Consider the following 24053-nt stretch of genomic DNA (forward strand, 5'->3'; position numbering starts at 1 on the left):
ACACACTACAAGGTCCAGGAATAAACTTTAGCATCTTTTCTCTTTTTAATTTGGAGCATCATTATATCTTGTGCTTTGTTTCAGTTAATCCATGTTGCATTATATACTTTTCCGTTTAGTGTATATTTGCCAAAATCCTCCTAAAATTATCTTAGGGGAAGGGCATTGATGCATATTTAGGTTAAACCCATAGCTAATTTCATTTAAACTAAGTCCTTCAGAAAGAGCTTCACAAGCTTATAAAAGTATTCAGATTGCGGTTTATGAGGTTGTCCCTTAAAAATACACACGAGAACGTGAATCGCACGTCGGGGACCCTGTCATTTCTGCAGAAGCTGAAAGAGCAGCATCCTCACGCGGAAGACGCATGCATGCACACACACACACACACACACACACACACACACACACACACACACACACATACACAAAGGGAGGGCAGCAACGATGAAACGCAAGGTTGGCCAACAAGATGTCTTAACAAACAACCATCTTTTCTCTAAGAAAAATGTAGTTACATTCTTTTGAGAGAAGGAGGAAGAAAACCGATTTGGTTTTCTCAGTGGCCATTATCTCTAGCACTTGGGCCAGTATTTCGGTGGAGGAGGCCCTGTCTCCTGGGATGAGGGTTTCACTTTGGTGCTCCTTCGGGCATCTATCATGGCATCGCGGTTCCTTGCCCGGGCTGTGGCTTCCTTTACACTAACTACAAATTCCCATCGCCAGAGGTGTGTGCCTTGTTTTTCCTGAGGTTTTATTGGAAACAACCAAGTCCCTGTGCAGTCTGACAGCAAAGCCCTCACCCACACCCTGCTTCTGAGGAAGAACAAATAAAAATGTCATTGCTGAGTTCGCTGTGCAGCCTCGGGCACAGGGACCGCAGGCCTGCATCCGTCCCCGGGTCACACACAGTGGAGAAGGCAGGCCGCACACTTCCTGGACGTCTCATCTGAGCATCCTCCGTTGGCTCCCAGGACCGGGTCACGTTTCCCAGTATTGTTATCGGATTCACCTTCAACCCTTTCAGAAGTCAGGATTTTCTTTTCTCTTCTTTACTTTTTTGGACCGAGACTCTTTGAAGCTTGGGTTCTTGGCCCAAAAATCATCTGTGGGGGACTTTGCTCTCCAAACAGAATCCTGAATTTGGTCAGACAGGGAGACTTATGGGGGAGTTTCCAGGCCGCAGACGGTGGGAGGGGGTGGTCCCCTCGCTCCCCCTAGGCCATGGAGAGAGGCTGATGTAACAGTTCTGGGACAGCCAAGCCTTTTCTCCAGAATCATGCTTTTTACTGATAAATGCTGTGAACATTACAGGCACATACAAGAATATCTGAGTAATCTTCTGGCACAGAGCAGAACCCCTGAGCTTGAAATTTGAAGCAGTTGAAAAGCCATCAATATGCTTTTAAAGATGCAGCAAATACCAGACTTAAAAAGTTGCTCTCTATATAGTATTTTCAAATGTGAAGTATTTACTGGCACCTGACATGAAGGGTAAAGCTTTCTTGGACACACGACAGAACTCCCCTCTCGCTGTGCTTTTCCAGGAGTCCAGACGGACGCTGTATGTTGCAGACAGAAGCCTTCCTGGGTGCTGATAACTCTACCAGACAGGCTTCCTTCACTGTATTGTGTCTTCTCTCTGCTTTAGGTCTAATTGTAGATACAAAAACTGCATTTTTAGGGGAATAAAATGTTTCTGACGAGGGCAAGCGACCAATTCCCCTGAAGAACTTAGACGTGGATTAATATATTATATTTAGTCTGGGGGAGTCAGACGTTCAGAAGCCCCTCCTTATTCACAATGCCCTACCTTCCCTCGGAGGCTCGGTCCCTAAAGCAGCCCCTGAGAGGTGACCTCCCTCGGGAGGGAGTGGGGCTCTAACACAGATGGTTAGGAAAGGGGAACAGGATCCCCCCAGGTCTTGGGCCTTGAGACAAACATCAGTGTTTCCATTGGACAGAAAGAGAGAAGAGGACTTGGAAGTAAAACGCAAAGTCTACAAAGCAGAGGAGTATGCTGAGTTCTGGTTCAGGGCTGCAGGGTGACAGACGCAAGTTGTCAGAGCACGAGGTCACAGACAGCAACCTTACAGAAACAGAAACAGGGGCCCAGGCTGCTGGGCAGGGGCCGCGTGGACTGTCACTGCCCGTGAAGTCTCGGGGAATGAGATGGACACACCCACTTGGTCCCCTGTGTCCTGATTCCTCTGCCTCACATGTCCTCCTCACTCCCCTTGGGAGGGGAAGGAGTCAGAGTTCTAGTTTTCAATCCTGAGTTCTTAAACCATGCCTGGGGCCAAACGCTACACATAAACAATGAAAAGGGGGTATTGTAAATGAAACAAATGTGATGAACACGGAGCAGGTGATTCAGTCATTGGATGGTCTCAACGCCATCACATCCTGGTGCACGGAAGCCGCATGACAACAGCCAAGAGATCCCCTTGTTTCTTAGTGACCTTAAGAGATTTGGGGCCACCGTCCTATGGGGGCATCTGCATGACACAGGCCAGAACATCTCTTCCTGGGTTGTAGTTCAAAGTGGAGGAAACAGCCGGGAAGCATTTGGGAGGCAAGGCGACACAAGTCTGGTGCCCACGTCTCAGGGCTAAACGTGGCCCCTTCCTATCTGTGCGAAACTTACAGCACTTCACCTTCATCCCTGCTTAATGGTTTAATTTGGATGCATTAACGGAAGGAGAGAAAAATAAAGTCTTGGTTTGTCTTTGTGCTGACTCAGAAAGATTTACAGAACTCTGCTGAGGCTTTGGCTAACTGCGGCCTCCCAACTGCTGCTGAAAAGGTACCCGTGCATCGGGCTTTATGTAAACACTCCCGGCATTAACCACAGCTACCGCGTAAGGCAGAGCCGCAGAAAATATTCTTGTTTATGTGATGAGCTGGAGCACCTCGCCTGAGCACCCCACTGAAATGTGGGGCTCCACAGAAGAAACCAGAACGGTGCAGTAGGGACCGGGAACGCTCACAGGTAATGCTGGCACCCTCGTCGGGGTGACGGGGACACACCCCCCATCCTGTTTTCACTGAAGTGATTCCCAAACGGTGCAGAATCGCCCCAGATGCAAAGAAATTCTGAGTGATTCTAACCAGATTCCTACACCGTTTCCTGTACCTTCAAGGAAGACTGGAAAGTTTGAACAAAGAAGGAACAGCTCTTCCTAAATGCTCACTGTGAACCATAATTTTGCATTTCAGAAGTTTCACATTTGGGGACCATTTCAAACAAGACACAGGCAAGGAATGGGGGCCCACACATCGCATCTTACCTTTGAGGGTCCGGGAAGAAGAGGGTCCTTGGCAGGTTGGAGAGGTGAGGGCCCCTACCCCTTTCTTGGCCCCGTTTGTAACCAGACCTCAGAATAGAAACGGCTGCTGTTCCCACTCACAGATTATTTTATTGGAGTGTAGTTGATTTACAGTATCGTGTTAGTTTCAGGTGTACAGCACAGTGATTCAGTTATATATGCATATATATATGTATATATATATATATGTATTCTTTTTCAGATTCTTTTCCCTTATAGGTTATTACAAATACAGAGTATAGTTCCCACTGCTACACTGTAGGTCCTTGTTGGTTATCTATATTTTATACACCGCCCATAGATTTTTAAAGCTCTTCTTTGGATTTTAATGGAATTAGACACAATTTGGTGAATGGATGGAGTGTTAAGAGTGTATACGTTTGCCAAGAGGAGATCTCGGGTTTACAAGTTCCCGTGGGCTCTTAGCTGGGAGCAAAGGAGGCCCTGGTGGTGCTGGTCGAGTGTCTGCCCGTGACATCGTTATGGATGGATCCACATCATCTGATCACCTCTGCTTTTTGAGGTTCTCTCTCTACCTGGACAAAAATAAAGTTATAACTCTAAAATAGTTTTTAGAAAAACAAATATCTAGGGAGCGATTAAAGATAAGATTTTTATATAATTCTCTTAGAGCACTTAAGTTCAAAGAAGAGGTGTTGGCTATCCCTATAGGGAATCTCCCTCCTGTTGTTTGCCCAAAAGCCCCATAGTGGGACACCAGGATGTTTCGCTGGATTTTTCTCAACCCTTTTAGTTTAAAATAAAGAAAGACTATCTTATTTTAAATTATAGAACTTCATATTCACTACTCTAGACTTCAATCTTAAGATTAGGAACTCTGGGATGTAACAGAACTAAATACTAGTTGCTTGTGATTTGTAGGGTCTGACGTGTAGATCTCAACACGTAGAATTATAGTTCTACTCTCCCTCTTCTCTATTTTTCTGTCATTTAACTATTAAACATCTATCTATCTATAATTTTAATAGGTTCTAGAATGTAACACCTGCAAAGGATTTTTCCTTACTACACAACTAATGTACATTCATCTCAATCATGAGTAATCCCACCATCCAGAAACTAACCACTGTTAATCCATTGGTAAATATCCTTTGGGACTTCTTTTTGTTCTGAGTGGAGGGGCCTGGGAAATCACACATTGTTAGGTAATAGACTTCCTTTCTTAACTTCATGCAGTAAAATGTGTCTTATCAACGTATACTCTTAAGTAGCACAATTTTGGGTGGTCACCAAGCCTTCCAGTGCAGGGATGCATGGTGATTCATGAGCCAGTTCTTCCGGATTGGACGCTTAGGCTGTGGGTGGCTACCCCTTTGCAAACGCTAAGATATCTCCTTAAATAAAGAAGTAGCAAGATGATGGACATGTTTATGTCTTTCAAGACTTATAACTAGAAATGTCCTACAAAATCACATTAATTTACAAGTTGAACCTTATGAAATTGACGACAGTTGACCATTTTGCCTATAAAAACCATTTCAAAGCACTCAACATACCATAAGCATAACTTTTAAAAGAATCTTAGTAAACCGCACTTCATTAATTTATTCAGCGTTTGGGAAATGTGGATGGAGCAGCTACTACAGCTGAGTGTTATTTCAGGCTCTGAATATAAACCCGGAAGCACAGCGTCCGGTGTCTGTGCCTGTCAGCAGTTTACGATCTAGAGCTGAAGAGAAGCAACAAAGACAGCGAAGTGATTAACAATTACCGCGAGTTTTAAGAGGTAAAAGAAAGGAAGAGACTGTGTTAAATTGGGAGGTGGGGGGGGGGGTGTCACATGGAGTCACAGGTCAACTGCCCGTGAAGCTTTCAACCCACATTTACGTGGAAGGAGATTCCAGTCCCAGGACTCGCAACTTTCCTATCACTTTTGAGGACAGAGTTGGCAGTATGTCCTAATGGGAAGTGATTCATTTAAAACGGTACACCATTGTAAAGCAATTACACTCCAATAAAGATGTTAAAATAAATAAATAAAAATGGTACCTTAGAAACTTCCTCTTCCACACATTAGCCCAAGTTGGTCTCCTTGGAGACACCTGGGAAGTCTCTGCAGAGGCACCAGATTCCAGTCACTTTCAGAGCAAGAAAAGCAAGGTTCTGTCAGGTGACTTGGTGCTGTGAGCTGGCACTGGCCCTCCAGCAGTTTTCAGGAGTTAAAAATGATGCTTGCTTTCTTTTAGCATGAGGGCCTCGCCTTCCTTTCTGTCGGAGTGGTTTTAGGATCAGACTTCTGAAATTGCAATGTCTCGATTCCTTTTTTTTTTTTTTTTTTAAGTAGTGCAAACTTTACAGCTCATAAACCTTCATTGGATTTATAAAGGTAGAGCTTGCTTTGGAATGTCTCCTGGAGTTTGTTCTCATGAAATTGCTTTTTAACACACTCTTCAAAGAGAAAGAAAGGAAAAGAAAGTCTTAAGGTCATAGAAAGGAGGCTTCACAAGCACCCAGGCTGAGGCAAGCTCTCAGATTATCGGGAATTCTGGCAGATTTGCTTAAACTTCTATATGTTATCTCCCCTATGTACAAAGCTAGCTCATGATCATGCTGTCTTTATGCTCCAGGTGATGGATGAAAGCAATCTGTAAATAGCCCTGCATTGGAGTCAAAACTGGATTTCCACAAAGTTGAATGTTTTCTTTATTCCTCTCATTTGCTAGTGTTCCATCTCCCAAATTCAGGGAGCTTCCTTCCAAGTACCTAACCACCCGCCCCCGCCCCCGCCCCCGCCCATGTCTCTCCTCAGCAATTTACAATGTTCTAGATGTCTTGTTCCCCACCTTCCTTCCCGACATTTCCTGAATTCTGCTTCCTATTCCCGAAGGCTTTGCCCTGGCTGTGGTTATCCAGGAAAATGGTAAATTAAGCCACATAAGAGTGAGTTCCTTTCAAAACCTGCCTTAATTCAATGAGTTGGGACCCAAATAGTGGACTACAGAGAAGCAAAGCAGAGCAGAGAGATGTGACACTTTCAGTAAGAAATTATGTAGGTAAACGTCAAAGAAGTCTCATATGTACAAAGCATGTTTTGCTTTTAATATGCAAACAACTCAGCCATCTGAAATGGCACATAAAGATCTCATTTTATATTTTTATATTTTATATTCACTTTATATTCAATTCCACCTTATAACTGACCAAAATGGGAAGCAGGGCATCTACGGAGTAACATAAAGAGCAAGCCTGGCATCAGAAGACCTGCAGTTAAATCTTAATTCAACTCATAGCCTATGTGAAATTCGTTCTTGGCCTCAGCTTTCTCATCTGTAAGAAGGGGTGAATAATACTTGCTTCATGTGGTTCTTAGCATTAAATTGAAATAATACTGGGAAGAATGCTTTGCAAAGAGCTCAGTGCTACAGAAATGTAAATTACTGAATAAAAGTTAACATTCGGCACCTAATAGGTATTAACGGCAGCAAGGTCTGACCACAGGCAAACACCTATTTTAAGCTCTAACTTGTGCCAAAAATCCAGGGCCAGACAGAGGAAGGAAAGGCCCGTAAATCGAACAGTCTCCTTAAGAAGCCTCCTTAGGAAGTCAGCAAAGATTTAAACATTTTTAGCTTCCAGTTAAATTAGCATTGAGCAACTCCAGAAAATGCTAAAAATCAATTATGTAGGCTTCACGTGTCATGAATAAAATATATTGTTCTAATAGACAACAAGAAGCTTACTGAAAGATTCCTTTTGACCAAAACAAGGAGAATATTCAATGCATTTTATAAATGAAGATGATTTTCCAAAAAGAAATTTCCATCACTCAGAAGTGATAGCTGGGTAATGGTTATTCACATTTCAAAAGTGGGTTTACATTCTTTTTTTAAATGTTTTTTTTTTTTTTTCCGGTACGCGGGCTTCTCACTGTTGTGGCCTCTCCAGTTGTGGAGCACAGGCTCCGGACGCGCAGGCTCAGCGGCCGTGGCTCACGGGCCCAGCCGCTCCGCGGCATGTGGGATCTTCCCGGACCGGGGCACGAACCCGTGTCCCCTGCATCGGCAGGCGGACTCTCAACCACTGCGCCACCAGGGAAGCCCTTAAATGTTTTTTTAAATTGAAGTATAGTTAACTTACAATGTTGTGTTAGTTTCAAGTGTACACAAAAGTGATTCAGTTATACATATATATATTCTTTTTCAGATTCTTTTCCATTAAAAGTTATTACAGCATACTGAGTATAGTTCCCTGTGCTCTACAGCAGAACCTTGTTGATTATTTTATACACAGTATTGCACATCTGCTAATCCCAAACTCCTATTTTACCTCCCCCGCTCCTACCTCCACTATCCCCTTTGGTAAACCATAAGTTTGTTTTCTATGTCTGTGGGTCTATTTCTGTTGTGTAAGTAAGTTCGTTTTAACCTTTTTTTAGATTCCATATGTAAGTGATACCATATATTTGTCTTTCTCTGTCTGACTTACATTCTTAACATAGTTTCAAGAGGAGACTCTTTAAGATGCAAGAGCTTTAGCGAGGATTATGTTATAGGTTGTAGCGAAACTTTAATTCCTATGGATGCATGTGCATTACACCCGTAGAAGACATGAGACTGACAGTGAACACCAAGAAGAATGTACATCACATACCACAAAAGTGACAGCTGTGTAACAGGAAGGGTGTCCTTGGGAAGGGCTCTGTAGCTGATGCTAAAGACGCTTCTGCACAGGCCGTGGGAGAGGCGTGTGTATCAGCTGTCCGTCTAGACCCCAGGGCCCTCAGTTGCCCTCTTCAGAGACACAGCCTCCAGGGGTTGTTAGCCAGCATCTCCAACAGAAAGCCAACCCCTAGGGGAGGCTACTAGTGCTGTGGCCACCTTCATCTCTGATTCACCCAGGGATTTGTTACTTATTAAAATAAACGTTAAGGTGAATTGTCCTCGGTGAAGTCGGCATTGCTCGGGCTATGTGGCTTGGCAAGCGCACGGCAGAGCCCTGGAATGAATAGTAAAATGAACCCAGTGAGTCCCTCTCCCCCTCGCCCCCAGGGGCTGGCACATATTCAGCTGGGAGAACTGATTCTGCGATCCTGAGGGGTCCAGCTCCTGATCTGACGGGGTTAGTGCTGCACCGATGCCAATAGCAAGTGTACAGTATCAGGATAATGCCAGGGACCATCACAGTGTTCTCCTCTAGCGAACATTTCATGCAAGGTGTCCTCCAGACCCTTATAGGATTTGGCACTGGGACTTGGTGTAGAGTAGAGGACAGGACATATCACTGTTTTTGTGCCTGCTGATAACGAATGTTGACGTCTCTAAAAGAATTCAGTCTGAGATACTAAAAGATTCCGTCTGGGTCCTCATCACCCAGAAGCAAGTTTATACAAGAAGAGACATGGCCCGAAATTTTCTCTAAATACCAAGGTCTGTTGCTGTTTACTAAACCTAACGTAAGAGTTGTACATGACCAACTTACCTGGGTCCGTTCTCAACACTGACATGTTGATTTGAAAATATCAACTGTCTCAACATTTAAATATCTAAACATAAGGGACCTCCATCCTTGGCAGTGTGGCCAGCTAGATACCCTAAACGACTCTCCCAACTGAAAAAGAAATGGTAAGTTCAACATCTTAGAAGACATTTAAATGCATCACTAACCCAAAAGACAGTCAGGAATCCTTGGAAGCCAAAAAAATAAGTGAAAAGTAGGCTTACAGTCTAGAAGTGTCCGCCCTTCCCTTGTAATACTGGCTAATCACACAGAGCACTGTGAAGTGGTGATCCACCCCAGGCCCCACCCAGAGCAGGGAGTCCAAAGGAGACATCTGAATAAAGTGGGACCCTAAATGGTGTCACCCTCAGTGTGAATTTTAACTGGACATAATCCCAACTCAGGAGGAAATGGCAAGGTAGCTTCCCTGTATCTATCAGGTAGAGGGAAAAAACATTTCCCCTGAGAACTCACACCTACAAACTGGTCTACACACAGGTGTGCTGCCTGGATTCACATGACCTATGTGGTCTGAAAAACTTCTACCTGTGAATTTATATTAAGATGATACCAGGCAGGTGGGGCGCCCTACATGCCTGGCAGAAGCAAATTCTCTTGGAAAGGGATACATTTTCATCCTAAGCTTCTAAGTGTTCCTCTAAGACAAATTTCCCAGGAATAAGAGATGAAAATAAAGTGAATAAAAGACTCAAGAATCCAAAGCATCGTGACTTGAAAGCCAAAAGTAACAGTCAAGAGTTGAGATGTTGGAATTACAAGATACGGGATATAAAATGAGCTGGTTTAACACATTTAAATAAACAAAAGTGAAGATTAAAATTGTGAGTAGGGAAGAAAAGACTAAAGTGACAAGAGGATTTTAAAAAGAACTAAGAAAAAAACAGAAAGGAAATGAAAACATAAATACTGAAAACAAATACTCAATGGATGAGGTTATCACCCATCAGTTTTGGCACAAGGGGATCAGAGAATAAAAAGTTTTTAAAAATACCCAAAATACAACATGAAGGACAGAGGTTCCCCTAATCAGAGTTCCAAAAGGAAAGAATTAAAAGAACAAGAAAGAAATAACATCCAAAGAGATAATGTGTACAGTTTTCCAGATCTGATGAAAGATATCAATTCTTGAATTATATTATAACAATCTAATGAAACACAAACAAGAATAAATAAAAAGGAATTATTCAGATAAATATCTTAGTTAAAGAACAGATCACCAAAGACTCTATCTTAAAATCAGCCTGAGAGCAAAAGCAGATTTCCTACGAAGGAGGAGCAATAAGCCTGAGCATAGTGTTAGAGGCAACAGTGAGTAGAATAATATCTTCAAACTATGAGAGAGGTTCTGCTTCCAGCCAAGATGGAGTGACAGGAACCAGATTTACTCTCCCACCTCAGACAGCCCAAAACAAAACAATATACCAAAGGCAAGTGTATGAAACAACAGTTTTCAAGACATTCAGTCTCAAGCAACGTCAGACAGTGATCCTTGAGCAAAAGAAAACTCAGCAAAGCCAACAACTGCTCCCAGATTTCTGCCAGGAGAGGGTGTCTGCATGTAGCACAGGGAAGGGGAGGAAGTAGGCAGAGCCCAGGGATCCCTGAGCAAGAAGACGTAGCTGAGAGTTCAGGGAGACCAGGGATGCCCCTTGCCCAGGGAAGGGCCCCTGAGGGTGGGGAACAGGACAGCAGAAGGACCCTGTTCTGCTTGAGGGTTCTGCCAGGTCCTTTTCAGCACATGCGTATGAGGAAACAACTCTAGGAGCTTGCCTCCTGTATATAAAATAGGTAAACAGCAAGGACCTACTGTACAGCACAGGGAACTATATACAATGTTTTGTAATAACTTATTGGGAAAAGAATCTGAAAAAGAATATCTATCTATCTAGATAGATAGATAGATAGGTAGATATATCACTGTGCTGTACACATGAAACAAACACAACATTGTAAATCAACTATAATTTTAAAAATTAATTAATCAAGAAAAAATTTAAGTATCACTATTTAAAAGAAGGGTCTTGCCTCAGTGGGGGAAAAACTGGCCATAGACAGAACGCTGCTCCAGGCCTGCCTAACAAATGTCCAAACAAGATCCAAAAAGATCAAAACGTTCCAAATAACCTAACTTGATTCCAGAACACAGCTTAAGAATATTTACAGGAATAAAAAAATATCCAGCACCCAGCAAGGTAAAATTCACAAGTGGGCATCCAATTAAAAATTACCAGGTATATAAAGAAAAAAACGTAACTCTGTGAGGTGATGGATGTTAACTAGACTGGTCGGGACCACTGTGCAAAATATACAAATATAGAATCATTATGTTGTACACCTAAAACTAATGTAATGTTATATATCAATTAGATCACAATAAAACTGGAAGAAAGAAAACCATTAAAAGAGCAAAACAAATTTATTAGTTGTAGCTAATAAATTAAAAAACTAGGCTAAATTTAATTTAAAAATATTCAATCCAAAGTAAGATAGAAAAATATAAAAAGGAGAAGAAAAGATAGTATAAATAGAAAAAAATAGTGGATGACAGATACAAGCTCAAAGCTACTAATTATCACACTGAATGTAAATGATCTCAAGACTGCGGAGGAGGGCTTCCCTGGTGGCGCAGTGGTTGAGAGTCCGCCTGCCGATGCAGGGGACACGGGTTCGTGCCCCGGTCCGGGAAGATCCCACATGCCGCGGAGCGGCTGGGCCCGTGAGCCATGGCCGCTGGGCCTGCGCGTCCGGAGCCTGTCCTCCGCAACGGGAGAGGCCACAACAGTGAGAGGCCCGCGTAACGCATAAAAAAAAAAAAAAAAAAAAAAAAAAAAAAAAAAAAAAAAAAGACTGCGGAGGGGCGCACTTGAGACTTCTAAGATACAGGCAGTGTATTACTTGTATTGTTAATTTTGTATCTTCAACGTGACTTCAAAATATAATAAAATATATAGTGTTTATAGAATCTCATACCAAGAATTACTGTAACAGTACTCCCGCATACACAAATGAGCCATTCTGACCAATAGCTCTTTATTTATCACAGATTCTTGATGAGTTATGATTAATTTTGTTAAATTAGAAGATTTTTCTGTAAGAGCTGTGTTCTCAAGAAATCCTATGATGCATATTTTTTGATAAATGCAAACTGTGAATATCTGCAAATGTCAAATAATCCTAATAAAAGCTGACCTGGTCCTCAAATTGTGGCACTGATGATGTTCTAAGATTGATACATTTGTTGGCTTCTTGGTTGGAATGGGTTCTGAGAGAGTGTTCGTTGGAGAGGGTGAGAAATGGAAGGAGTCAGTTTGGTACAGACGAGAAAATACAGAGAGCAGGGAGGACTGTGTGAAGATTTACTACTCCAAAGAGGGGAAATATCTGATTCAGCTATAAAAGACTAGTCAAGGGACTTTCCTGGCAGTCCAGTGGTTAAGACTCCCCTTCCAATGCAGAGGGTGCGGGTTCGCTCCTTGGACGGGGAGCTAAGATCCCACATGCCTTGTGGCCCAAAAACCCAAAACAGAAGCATATTGTAACAAATTCAATAAAGACTTTAAAAATGGTCCACAACAAAAAAAATCTTAAAAAAAAAAAAAAGAAGACTGGTCGAATCTTTAACCAAATTGTCATATCATTTGCCAATAATAATTCACAAAAATATGATCCTCTCTGAAAACTTTCACTTATGGAGAGTCTGATCTTAGATTTTCTTTTATAACGTGTGCACATGCATGTGTTCATGTGTGTGTTACAGAAATACAAAGTATGAAATAAATAAAGTAGCGTGATTTGCATCAATGCATGTAGATGTACACACTCACTCTCATGATATGTGAGGGCACTGCAGGCTGTTTGTAAAAGGTAGCCTCTTAGAACCATGTTGATTTTATTCCAGCACCTACCACCTGCTCCAGAAAATAGACGGAATGTGTCCATCTCAATGCAAGGCCAACAGTCCTTAAAGAAGGCTGTGTAACAGCACTCTTAAGTGTTAACCCAGAGATAATCATTTATTGGCTGGCAGAAATGGTAGTTAGATCTATTTTGAGATAAAATTTCCCAGGAAGCAGTAACCTAAGTTTTAATTTTTTTTCACTGGCTAATGACTGAGAAATAGGAAACTTTTTTTTTTTTCTCGTTTCCTACCACTTTGTAGCCGCCTGAATCAATACTAATGCAGGATATGGGTGAGAGTCCATGTACCTTTGCCCTTCACATCAGCAATCCTACAAGAACAAGTAAAACCAAACAAATGCCATCAATACCAACGTGAATATGCTGAAATAACGTTTAAAGAAAGGAGGCTGGGGCTAAACATGTCCCTTCTCCAACACTCTTCTTAGAGGTCAGCCAAGAAGTCTCCAGAACCCAATTCCCACCCCTTCGTCCACGAGCGCAGGGAGGCTCCAGAGAGAACACGGAGCCTTCCAGCCCGGGGTCCAGCAGCAAACCTGCACTCAACCCTCCTGCTCCATCTGGAAATGAAGGTCTCAGAAGAGGGTTGGGTGTCACCGGGACACCAGCCACAAGTGGCGGGAAAATGACCACCTTCATACCGTTAACAAGGCCAGCTTGCACAGTGCATCTGAGAGGTAGCTAAGAAGGGGCTTTTCTTCCCAGGACTCAAACAAGGCATCGTCACAGACTTCACAGGAAGGAAAACCCATTCAGGTGACGGAGGGACCCATGTGGTCAAGAGCTGTCTCTTCTGTCCCTCAGCTGATGGCCTCCAAAATCCTTGATAACAGAACCAAGAAGCAGAAGGAGGCAGCTTCCTCTGGACCCAAATGCTTTCCAATCGTGTCCTTGAAGGACAAATGTGGATTTTCAAAGATTTCATGAAAAATTTACTGGATAAATCAAGTTAAGTCAGTTGTATTGGTTTTTATTACATCTTATGAAAACAAAAGAAAACAAATCATTTTAATTGAAGAACCAGGGGCTGAACTAGATTTATATCGTTAAGAATTTCTAGAAATGTTGTTTTCACCCTATATATTTTAATGAGGGTTGATACTGAAATTAAATGATGAGTTAAATGATATGAACTCAGCTTAGCACCGATGAACCCACTTTTTTTCTGTTGCAAATTAATGTGCTTTATATTATAATGAGAAAGGTTAATAATAGTATACCTGTCATTTTGTCACTTAAAAAACTTGTCTACTGTGTGCCAGACACCTTCTGAAGCTGAAGGTAAGAGAGAAGTGAGCTCTCTGAAGATCACAGCCTAATGGAAGGGGCAAGTGTAAAAAACATAAACGTGCTTGAACAAAGAATGGAAAATACACTGTGAAAACTAATTCATGACATTTTGTCATTTCAGCTAAGATCGCAGGTCACCAACCAAATATTGTATACATCTTCAACAGTTTTTTTCAACTAGGGAGCAGGGCATGTAAGTTACTGGAAATGCAACTTTATCTATGACCAGTACCTTGATAACACCCTCATCTGTGTTGCCAAGATGTCTTTTCCGAACCATAGATCCATTTACACAATAACCTATCAGACGTTTCCACTTACAGCCCCACAGACGCATGGATCTGGATTTCAAACACCAAACTGACACCCATCCTCCCTTCCCCTCTCCCCTCTCCCTCCCCTATGTCAAATCTGAGCTTTCCTGTGCGGTCCTTACACTGTTGAAATGGTACCTCCATCCACCCAATCAGCGTCTTTCTGTTTCCTCCGCATTGAATTAGACGATAAATCATCTTTCTTGAAGCATCTCGTCTAAAATTCCTCTGCAATCTCCTTAGTTCAGGTTCTCATCGCTTTTCACCCAACAGTCTCCTAACTGGTCCTTCTGCCTCTATCACCCCAATCTGTCATCAGTCACATACACACACCCACGCAAAGATGTACACGGTGGCCAGAATGATCTTTCTAGAGCATCATTTATTCCTGTTTCCACCACTGTTTAAAACCCTCAGTGGCTCTTGCCACCTACAGGCTAAATTCTAAATTCCTATAAGTTGACCTCCAAGACCTTACAAATACCTGGATCACTTTCCATGCCCTGCAGCTGGACGAGTTCTTCAATCCTTTGGGGGATGACTTTACTTCATAATTATCTCTATGACGGCTTCACCGTATGTTACTGCAGGGGTCTGTTTATGTGCCTACCTCTTATCTTAGGTGAGGAACTCTCCAGAGCAAGGGGGCTATAGCTTACTTATCTGTGGTTCCCTGGGTCTGGCATACTCCTTGGGTCACAGAATCCCCATATATTCAATCAAGATTTGTTGAATAAATGAATGAGAAACATATAAGGTAGGAAAATGTTTCAAAACCATCCTCTGATTTGGTCTTCACAACAGCTCTTGAGACAAGTCATCATAATTTTGAGGATCTCTAGTTGAACAAGAGTCTACTGCTCTGATGCCCTACTCTTCACGAAAGTCCCAAAGCAAATAACAAGGGAAAACTCCAATTTGTTCCAACAATGGTCAGTGGCTTTTTTAAAAAAAACATTTTTCTTATTAAGGCATAATTTATATAAACTAAAACTCACTAGTTTTTGTGTATAATTTTTCAAGTTCTGATAGGACTCATGATGCATCCGGTCATGTAACCACCACGTCTGCCAAGATATAGAGCAGCTCCATCAGCCCCCAAAGTCTCCAGGGCTTTTGTAGTCCCCCAGCCACTGGTGACCACTGACCTATTTTCTGTCTTTAGAGTTTGACCTTTCCCAGAATATCATCCATGTCATCATATAGGCTGGAGCACCTGAGTCTGGCTTCTGTCATTCAGCATCATGCATGTGAGAGTCGGCATGTTATCGTGTGGATCAGTACAGTGTACTTTTCATTGCTGACTAATATTCCATCCAGGGGCTGAAGCTTATTGATCTATTCACCAGCTGAAAGACATTTGGGTTTTCTTCCCAGTTTGGGGCAATTACAAATAAACGTACTATGAACATTTGCTTAGAGATTTTTGTGTGAATATAAGTTTTCATTTCACTTGAGTAAATATCCAATAGTAAGAATTCTGGGTTGAATAAGTAATTCTGGGTTGAATAAGAAGTTCCTTCCCTTCTTCCTTCCTTCCCTCCTTCCTTCCTCCCCTCCTTCCTTCCTGCCCTCCTTTCCTTCCTTCCTTCCTTCCTTCTTTCCTCCCTTCCTTCACTCCTTCCTTCTTTCCTTCCCTCCTTCCTTCCTTTTTGCCATTCTAAGAGATGTATAGTGGTAATCTCATGTTTTTAATTTTCATTTCCCTAATGACTAACAAGACCAAGTACAATATATTTTCATGTGTTTATTTGCCATCTGTATATCTTCTTTGGTGAAGTGTCTGCTCAAAGTTGTTGCCCATTTTAAAAACTGAGATGTACGTTTTCTTAATATTGAGTTTTGAGAGTTCTTCATATATTCTGGATACAAGTCCTTTCTCAGATATGTGATTTGCAAATATCGTCTTCCAATTTGTGTCTTCACTTTTTACTGTCTTACTGGATGTTGAGAAGCTCTTAATTTTGATGAAGTCCAATTAATCAATTTTCTTTCCTTATGAATCATGATTTTGGTGTCATATTTAAGAAATCTTTTCCTTTGTCCAACTCAGGGCCACAAAGATCCTATTTTTGAAAAGAGTTTTATGGTTTTAACCTTTACATTTTGGTCTATGACCCATTTTGAGTTACTTTTTGTATATGGTACAAGGTAAGGATTGACGTCCTTATTTTTAATATGAATTTTAAGATGGAATGAATTTTAAAATTGACTTAAATACAGATTTTAAATATGGAACCCAATTATTTACGTCTCCACAAAGTTCCTTTTGCATCTCTGTTGAAAATTAACTGACCATGTATGTGTGGATCTAGTTCTGGACTCTCTTATTCTCCCCCACTAATGTATATGTCTCTCTTTTCACCAGTAGCAAACTGGCTTGATTACAGTGGCTTTATACTGTTTTGACCACCTCCTATTCACCTGTTGGTGAGAGAGGGATCCCCCGCCCTCAACAGAACGAGATGGCTGAACACATGACATACAACACTAAGCAGATCAGACTGGCAGAGATTCTTAGTCACAAATACTCCTGACCCTGGGAATGAGGATGCTGCATGCCCTGCGGGGCCACAGGAGGTCAAAAACTGAGCATGGCTGTAGGGAGGCAGGCTCTGTAACATCAAGAGGGTAGGGTACCCCCTGCTGATCACAGGAGGATGCGATGGGCTTGTTTGAATAATTATTCAATCTACTTAACATTTCAGCTCCGTAAACAACTATACAGAGTGTGTGCCTTGGAAGCAAATGAGCCCTAAAGCAGAGGCGTGAGCAGGAGGAGACGGAGACGGTGGCTGCATTCTTCCATGTGTCCACTTTGTTTCTCCATGGCCTCCCTGTCTGAAATGTCAAGCATGCTCACCTCAATACTTCATTTCTACCTTCCTGGGTTAATTTTCTTCTTAGTGATTATTACCACTGGAATATTATAAAGCTTATTTACATGTCTCCCACATTACAGAATATCATCTCCTCAAGGGTTAGGATTTAAGTTGGTGCTGTTTTTAAGCTACTGTATCCCAAGCATCTAGAACAACGCCTAACACACATGGGTGACTAATAAATGTTTGTTTGTTGGATGGATGAAAGGACTTGAGCTGTCTTTCCGTGACTCTGACATCCTTGGGGGTGGGGAAGGGGATGTCTCCTCCCTCTGTGGATTGAAATAAAGGGTCCGTCGTGATTTCATGGAATTTGTGTATGAGGCCTTGGATGACTCAGCTACCTGGAGTAAGTTTCTGACTGAGGAGTCTTACCATGATCCAGTTCCATGATCCCCAACCAATCACAACATCCTTATAATAATACCCCTTAGTTTCATCCGAGTAGAAACAAAAAGCCTACTTTTCCCAGAAGCACATTCATGGACTTCAGGCAGCCTATCATTTTAAAATAAGTGTTAAGCAACATTGTATATCAACTATACTTCAATTTAAAACTTTTTTAAAAATAATAGATAAATAAAGTAAGTGTTAAGGCCATAAAAAAGTAGACGTAATCTAGGAAATAAATTTAGTCACTCTGACTTTAAAACATAAATAAAAATACCAGTTCTATGAGAATTGTATATTATCGAGTATAAAGTTTATTGGTATAGTTACTAAAACATAATAAATTTGAAAATTACATCATTATGGAGAATGTTTACTGCTTTGACCCAAAGCCAAGAAAAAATAATATTTCCAAGAGTAAAATAAATGCCAGTTACTGTTAACAAGAAGGTCTATCTATAACTGAAGCACAGAGAGAAAACACTGAATACATTGTATTTTGTTGACAAAGAAGATACGCTGATTATTCAGTTTTATGAGATGCCTGTTGTTGCATTTCACTAGCCTACAGATTCAAAATTTTAAGTATAAACTAGTGACTTGGCTGTTTTAAATGGAACATGTGTTTTGGTTTGCTTTGCTTTCAGAGTCTTCACGGTGAAATGGTGAGCTCACCTGCATCCAAGTGAATAGAAAGGGTAAATGATTTTATAGAGATATCATCAGAGGCTTCCCATCCTGGCTGGATTTTAAGCTTACAATTATCTAAAGGAGAGTTCTTAAATAATAATTTAAGTTTTGCATGACTTAATTGTTTGGATAGAGGGAAATGTCACATTCCCAAGTTCATTACCAACATGTCAGAAGATCACATGGAGATAACACACGGCAGGTATGAATGACATGTCATGTATGTGACACATCCACGCAGATATAAAGAATTAAGTCTTCAAATTGATTATGAAGACTCTGCGTCTCACTCTGTCAACTTCTCGATGCCACCTGTGCTTACCAACACCCGCCGTGAGACGTCCAGCTCATCTGCTCCCACAGCCACTCTTTTATTTCATAAAATCACAAGTCCACCGAGAAACAGTGACTCATCCAGGGCGGAAAGTCAGAAGATTTTCAGACTTAGACAAGAGCCTCTGATTCAATGACAGCTCTAATACAGCAAGCATCTGCCTTTCTTTTAAGTAAAATATTCATTTAGTATACCTTCAATAAACTCAAACAAATGACATAAACTTTAATCTCATCACAAAGTATTTTACATTCATAAGTCTTCATTGTATCCAAGGTACTTAGAAATAATAAAGAAATAAAGAGATGGTAACATTTCAAAAGCATTAATTGCTCCCTGAATAACTGTTAAAGCTGCCATATTTCTAGCTTTGGAGAATCTCAAGTATATTTTATGTACAGATGCTTTTTAATGTTTGTAAAAGTCCCCAAATCACCAAATTGAACTAAATCAAGCTTTTTATCAGCCTTGAAATGTTTGACATCCTAAGGCTCCAAGCTTGATCTTAAAGAAATGCAGTTGCTATTTTCATCTTTTTGTTGAAATTAGAAAATCTTAAAAATGTCAAAACAACACAGTAAAGCACATGAAAAGATGCTCAACATTGCTAATTATTAGAGAAATGCAAATCAAAACTACAGTGAGGTATCACCTCACACTGGTCAGAATGGCCATCATCAACAAGTCTGCAAACAATAAATGCTGGAGAGGGTGTGGAGAAAAGGGAATCCTCTTACACTGCTGGTGGGAATGTAAATGGCACAGCCATTATGGAGAACACTATGGAGGTTCCTTATGAAACTAAAAATAGAGCTACCATATGACCCAGCAATCCCACTCCAGGGCATATATCTGGAGAAAGCCATAATTTGAAAAGTACATGCACCCCAATGTTCACTGCAGCACTATTCACTATAGCCAAGACATGGAAGGAACCTATATGTCCATCATCAATGGATAAAGAAGATGCGGTACATTTATACAATGGAATATTACTCAGACATAAAAAAGAATGAAATAATGCCATTTGCAGCAACATGGATGGACCTAGAGATGATCACACTAAGTGAAGTAAGCCAGACAAAGACAAATATCATATGATATCACTTGTATGTGGGATCTAAAAAAACGATACAAATGAGCTCATTTACAGAACAGAAACAGGCTCACAGCCTTCAAAAACAAACTTATGGTTACCAAAGGGCAAAGGTGGGGAGAGGGATAAATCAGGAGTTTGGGATTAACATATACACAATACTATATATAGATAATCAGTAAGGACCTACTGTACAGCACTGGGAACTCTACTCAGTATTCTGTAATAACCTGTATGGGAAAAGAATCTGTAAAAGAAAGGATATATGTATATGGACAACAGAATCACTTTGCTGTACACCTGAAAAAAAAGGCAATATAGTATGTACTTTAAATTTAACATTGGTTTTATTCAACCAAATGCTCGAGAACTCAAATGATTTAGCTGTATGATAGCAAGGAGCAAAACTTCTTGTATGTCCAATTTCTAACATCTTTTTCAGAAACACAGCCAGACTCTACAACAGAAGTAGGAATTCTCTAGCCCCAAAGCTATTGTTTTTATACTATTGCTTCTCTCTATTCTAACTCTAAAAACTAATTAAAAACATGAAGGGTAGCATTTCCAGTCCTAAAAAAAGTCATCTACAGACACAGCATATTAGAATATCTTAGTGACATGAAGAAGCAATATGAGTAGCAGCAGTTACACTGGTGTGGCCACACACACAAAAACTGTCTAACTTTATGGCTGATTTTGCTTGATTAGTGTTTTATGGATCAGGTGTGTGTCCGTTTTTGTTTTTGTTTCTTTTGTTGTGAAAATTAAGGTTCTTTTTGGAGAAGATTCTGAATAAGTCTGAAAAACCAAAATGCAAGTAGATAATGTAGGTTTTGGGGGACTTCAAAATGCAGATGCTAACAGCCTGAATTGCCATCTATTGATAACGTTCAGTCACCTTCATTTCAGAGTAAGACATAGACTAAGTGTATGTCTCAACACCAAGCCATAAAACTGACAAATAGCTTCTGGTAAAGGTAGTATTATACCATATATTTTGGAACTCAGCTTACCCTTAATTTATAGGTGTTTTTATCTGTCATTCTTCCATGAATTATGACAGTATCAAGAAGTACTGCCATCTATTTGGGGGGAACAGAAGAGAAATGTAGAAATAAATGGAATGTTTTTCTTATTGCCCTCTACTACAACCAATTAATGAGGAAAACCATCTTTAACTTTTTCTGGATGTTATACATCAAGGCAAGATCTTGACTTTAAGTTTGATATGTATTTGGTGAAATTCTCTAATAGACTCTAGGCAACGATGCAGAAATGTTGCTTTTAGCCCACAGAGTGAATGCTACAATCTTAAGAGCTGTTCAATATCTCACAGTAAACTGACTCTTTCCAAGGATATTTCCATTTAAATTTGCTAGGAGGAACTTGCCTGAGTATGTTTATATCCCCAGAGTCAATTCTAATCTTAGAGTTCATAAGATGATAGAGGCGTATGCATTTCATGATAGATCAGCACTTTCATAGTTGTTACTGTGGATAGCTACATAGTTTCATCCTTTGGGTTTCTGCCTCAACATCCCTTCCTCCAGGAAGTCTCCCATCCCAGGCCAGACTAGAACCTATTATGCATATTTCCACTGATCTTTTTACATCCTCAATACCAGCTCTGCTAGTGGTGTTCACTCCTCCGTCCGCCTCCACCTTCCACCAGTGGACTGCAAGGCTTGTGAGGGCAGGCACACAGCAGGCGTTTAATAAATAGTTATTGCATAAATTCATATGTGACAGGACTGTGGGATTGTAAATAACCTGAATTACTTGAAACTAATTTTCTTTGTGGCTGTTGTAGAATCTACTCTATGGAGAAACATTTTCAAAATTAACAATGCAAGATATCGTAATTATCATTGTTACAATTTAAATATGACATTCAAATTTCTCAGTTAAGGAAATAAACACAGAATAATATTTTTGGAAGAGTACATATAAAAATAAACATGAGATTGCAATGAAAATATCCTCCTGATTCTGCAAAACTAAAAAGAAGGAAATCTGTGTGCCGTCTCCTGATTCCTGTGGTTTATATGTCAAGGGTGCTTTGGTTTTTATTATCACCCTTTCGGAAACTACCCATCAACCCGTACTCCACTGCGCTGCTTCTTAACGTGGTTTTGGGGTCTTCAAGAATGATTACCCATTTAAAAATTAGAGATTGTAAACGAAGTAACAATGCAAGGTAATGAAAGAAAAGCATTCGAAACCATATTTATCAACATGCAATATTTAAAACATTTGTCTACAAATATAACATTTTATAGTAATATCTTTAATATTAATATTATCTATATACTCAGATCCTGCAATGGGGATCTTAGAAAATGTTTAAATGTCCCTAAACATGAATGTAAGAGAGAAATTATATCAGCAACTTCTTGGCCAACCTTCTACATCCCTGAAATATATTTTTAATGCATGAAATCAAGAGGATTGCTCTAAATCCAAATTTCTGTTTACGGAAAGAAATGTGTTTTATGTATGAATCCACATACCTAATCCCTAAAATATACACCAGTTCTGTAAGTCTGAAGAATAACTCAACCGTGTCATAAAGTTAATACTTTCGGGAATGGCAGGACTATTCCTGGCCCAGCTGTGCTACCTCCACAATGCCCTTGAATGGTCCTTGCATCATACCGGGCCTTTGACAACACACAGTTAGAGCTTTATGTTGTCCGCCTAGCCTTTTGAGGTTAAGATTACTCCCGCACCACAGAGATTTGCCTTAGAGTTTTTATGGTAAATAATTTACACTAGAAATGCTGCATAATGAAATTGAGGGTAGGGAAATTGTTATTTAAGCAAACACAGTCGATCCCAAATCATCTGATATTTCCTGGATCTTACAGCAGGCTCGGTGGACATGGGGTGTGGAGCAGAGGGGCCCAAGGCTATTCACTGGAGGCGTCTCTCCTCTGAACCTAGCTATTAATGAGGCCCACCCCGCTCCCAGCTGTTTTCCTCCTCTCCCCTCCTCGCTACTTCTAAGGCCAGCTTTGTCTTTCATATTTTCACTCCTGACATCCCCAAATCCAACTGGAAATCCAAGTTTCCTTTTGCAAAGGAAATCAACATCAGGTAACTTTACCTGATATATCATTTTTAAAGAGAAATAAAAGCCTTCAGGTGGACGTGTCTTTCTCCTAATTCCTCATGAATTGAAAAGAAGGGAAATGGTAACAACCATAGAGTAAGATGTTCAGAGTCCACCCAGAGCAGGGCGGTCGGGCTCAGCAGAGAGAGGACGGACGTCCCTGCCCTGGAGCTGCTCTCACGGACTGGAAGGTGAGGATCCACGGAAAAGCGGTTCTCAAACAAGGGAGTCATCTGATTTCACCCTTTCATTTCCTTTTCTGCCGCTACTAATTCACTTATTCACTCTTCAAACAATTTGGGGGCAGGATTCTATCCATGGACCACTGTAGTAGATGCTCAGGTCACAAAAATAACACACGACAAACCCTCCACTCAATCTGATCATAGGCTAATGGGAGAATAGACAGAATCAGGGATTATAACTCAGCATGAAAAGTTCCATGCCCGATGCTTAGAGTCTGGAGAGCTGGAAGGCCCCGACCCAGGCATTCCCCAAGGCACACGTGACCCTGCCATGTCCGCATTGCTCACTCTTACGGGGAAAGATATTCTGGGAGGCCAATATCCTCACCAAGTGAGGTTACTAAGTCACTGCCAACCACGAATACTTCACCTGGAGCTGGTATATCAGATTAATTATCCTCTCACCCAGCACAGCTTCCAAATTCGTGTATCCTATTCTTACCTAGCCCTCACACTCTAATCAACCAAAGCCCGATTTCGCCATAAAGTTTTCCCCAGTAACCTTAGGAGGCCGCGTGATGCCCGTGGAGCAAGGACACCTCGATTTGAAATCCTGCTGCTAGTTGAGTGACCTAAGGGAAGACACTTTCTGCCTCTGGTCCTCACCCCCGATCAGGAGGGTGGTGGTGAGAGCCAGTCAGGATTAAAGTGAGATCGTGTGAGCAAAGTGCTGGTTGACTTTACAACAACAAATGTTAGTTTCTTCTTTTCCTTACCTTTTCATCCTTTGTCTCTTGCCTCTAAAATTCTATAATATAGAAAGCGTGATAAATAGTGAAGAATATAGTGACTATATATTCCCTCTGTGCTGAGGGGCAGGGCGTGGAGGACAAGCTTTCAGGGAGAAGAGGGAATGGGATTCCCAGCCCCGGAGAAGGGGTGAGTTCCTGGTAGGGAAGTTACTGAGGGAGAGAAAAAAGTACTGGCAGAGGGCGGGTGTCACTACGACCCTGTCACTGACACCACCTTGCAGCT

The 24053-nt window shown here is 41.1% G+C and overlaps 1 protein-coding gene across 2 annotated transcripts in view; it reads right to left on the minus strand.

Moving 5' to 3' along the window:
- PIEZO2 (piezo type mechanosensitive ion channel component 2) overlaps positions 1–24053 on the minus strand; it is a 326164-nt gene that overhangs the window by 178091 nt on the left and 124020 nt on the right. For both annotated transcript variants that reach the window (XM_032602873.1, XM_032602872.1), the window contains exon 4: positions 4773–4782. In XM_032602873.1, the coding sequence (XP_032458764.1) occupies positions 4773–4782 (10 nt within the window). The remainder of the gene's footprint in view (positions 1–4772; positions 4783–24053) is intronic.

This window comes from Phocoena sinus, chromosome 14, assembly GCF_008692025.1.
Source record: "Phocoena sinus isolate mPhoSin1 chromosome 14, mPhoSin1.pri, whole genome shotgun sequence".
Classification (NCBI taxonomy): domain Eukaryota; kingdom Metazoa; phylum Chordata; class Mammalia; order Artiodactyla; family Phocoenidae; genus Phocoena; species Phocoena sinus.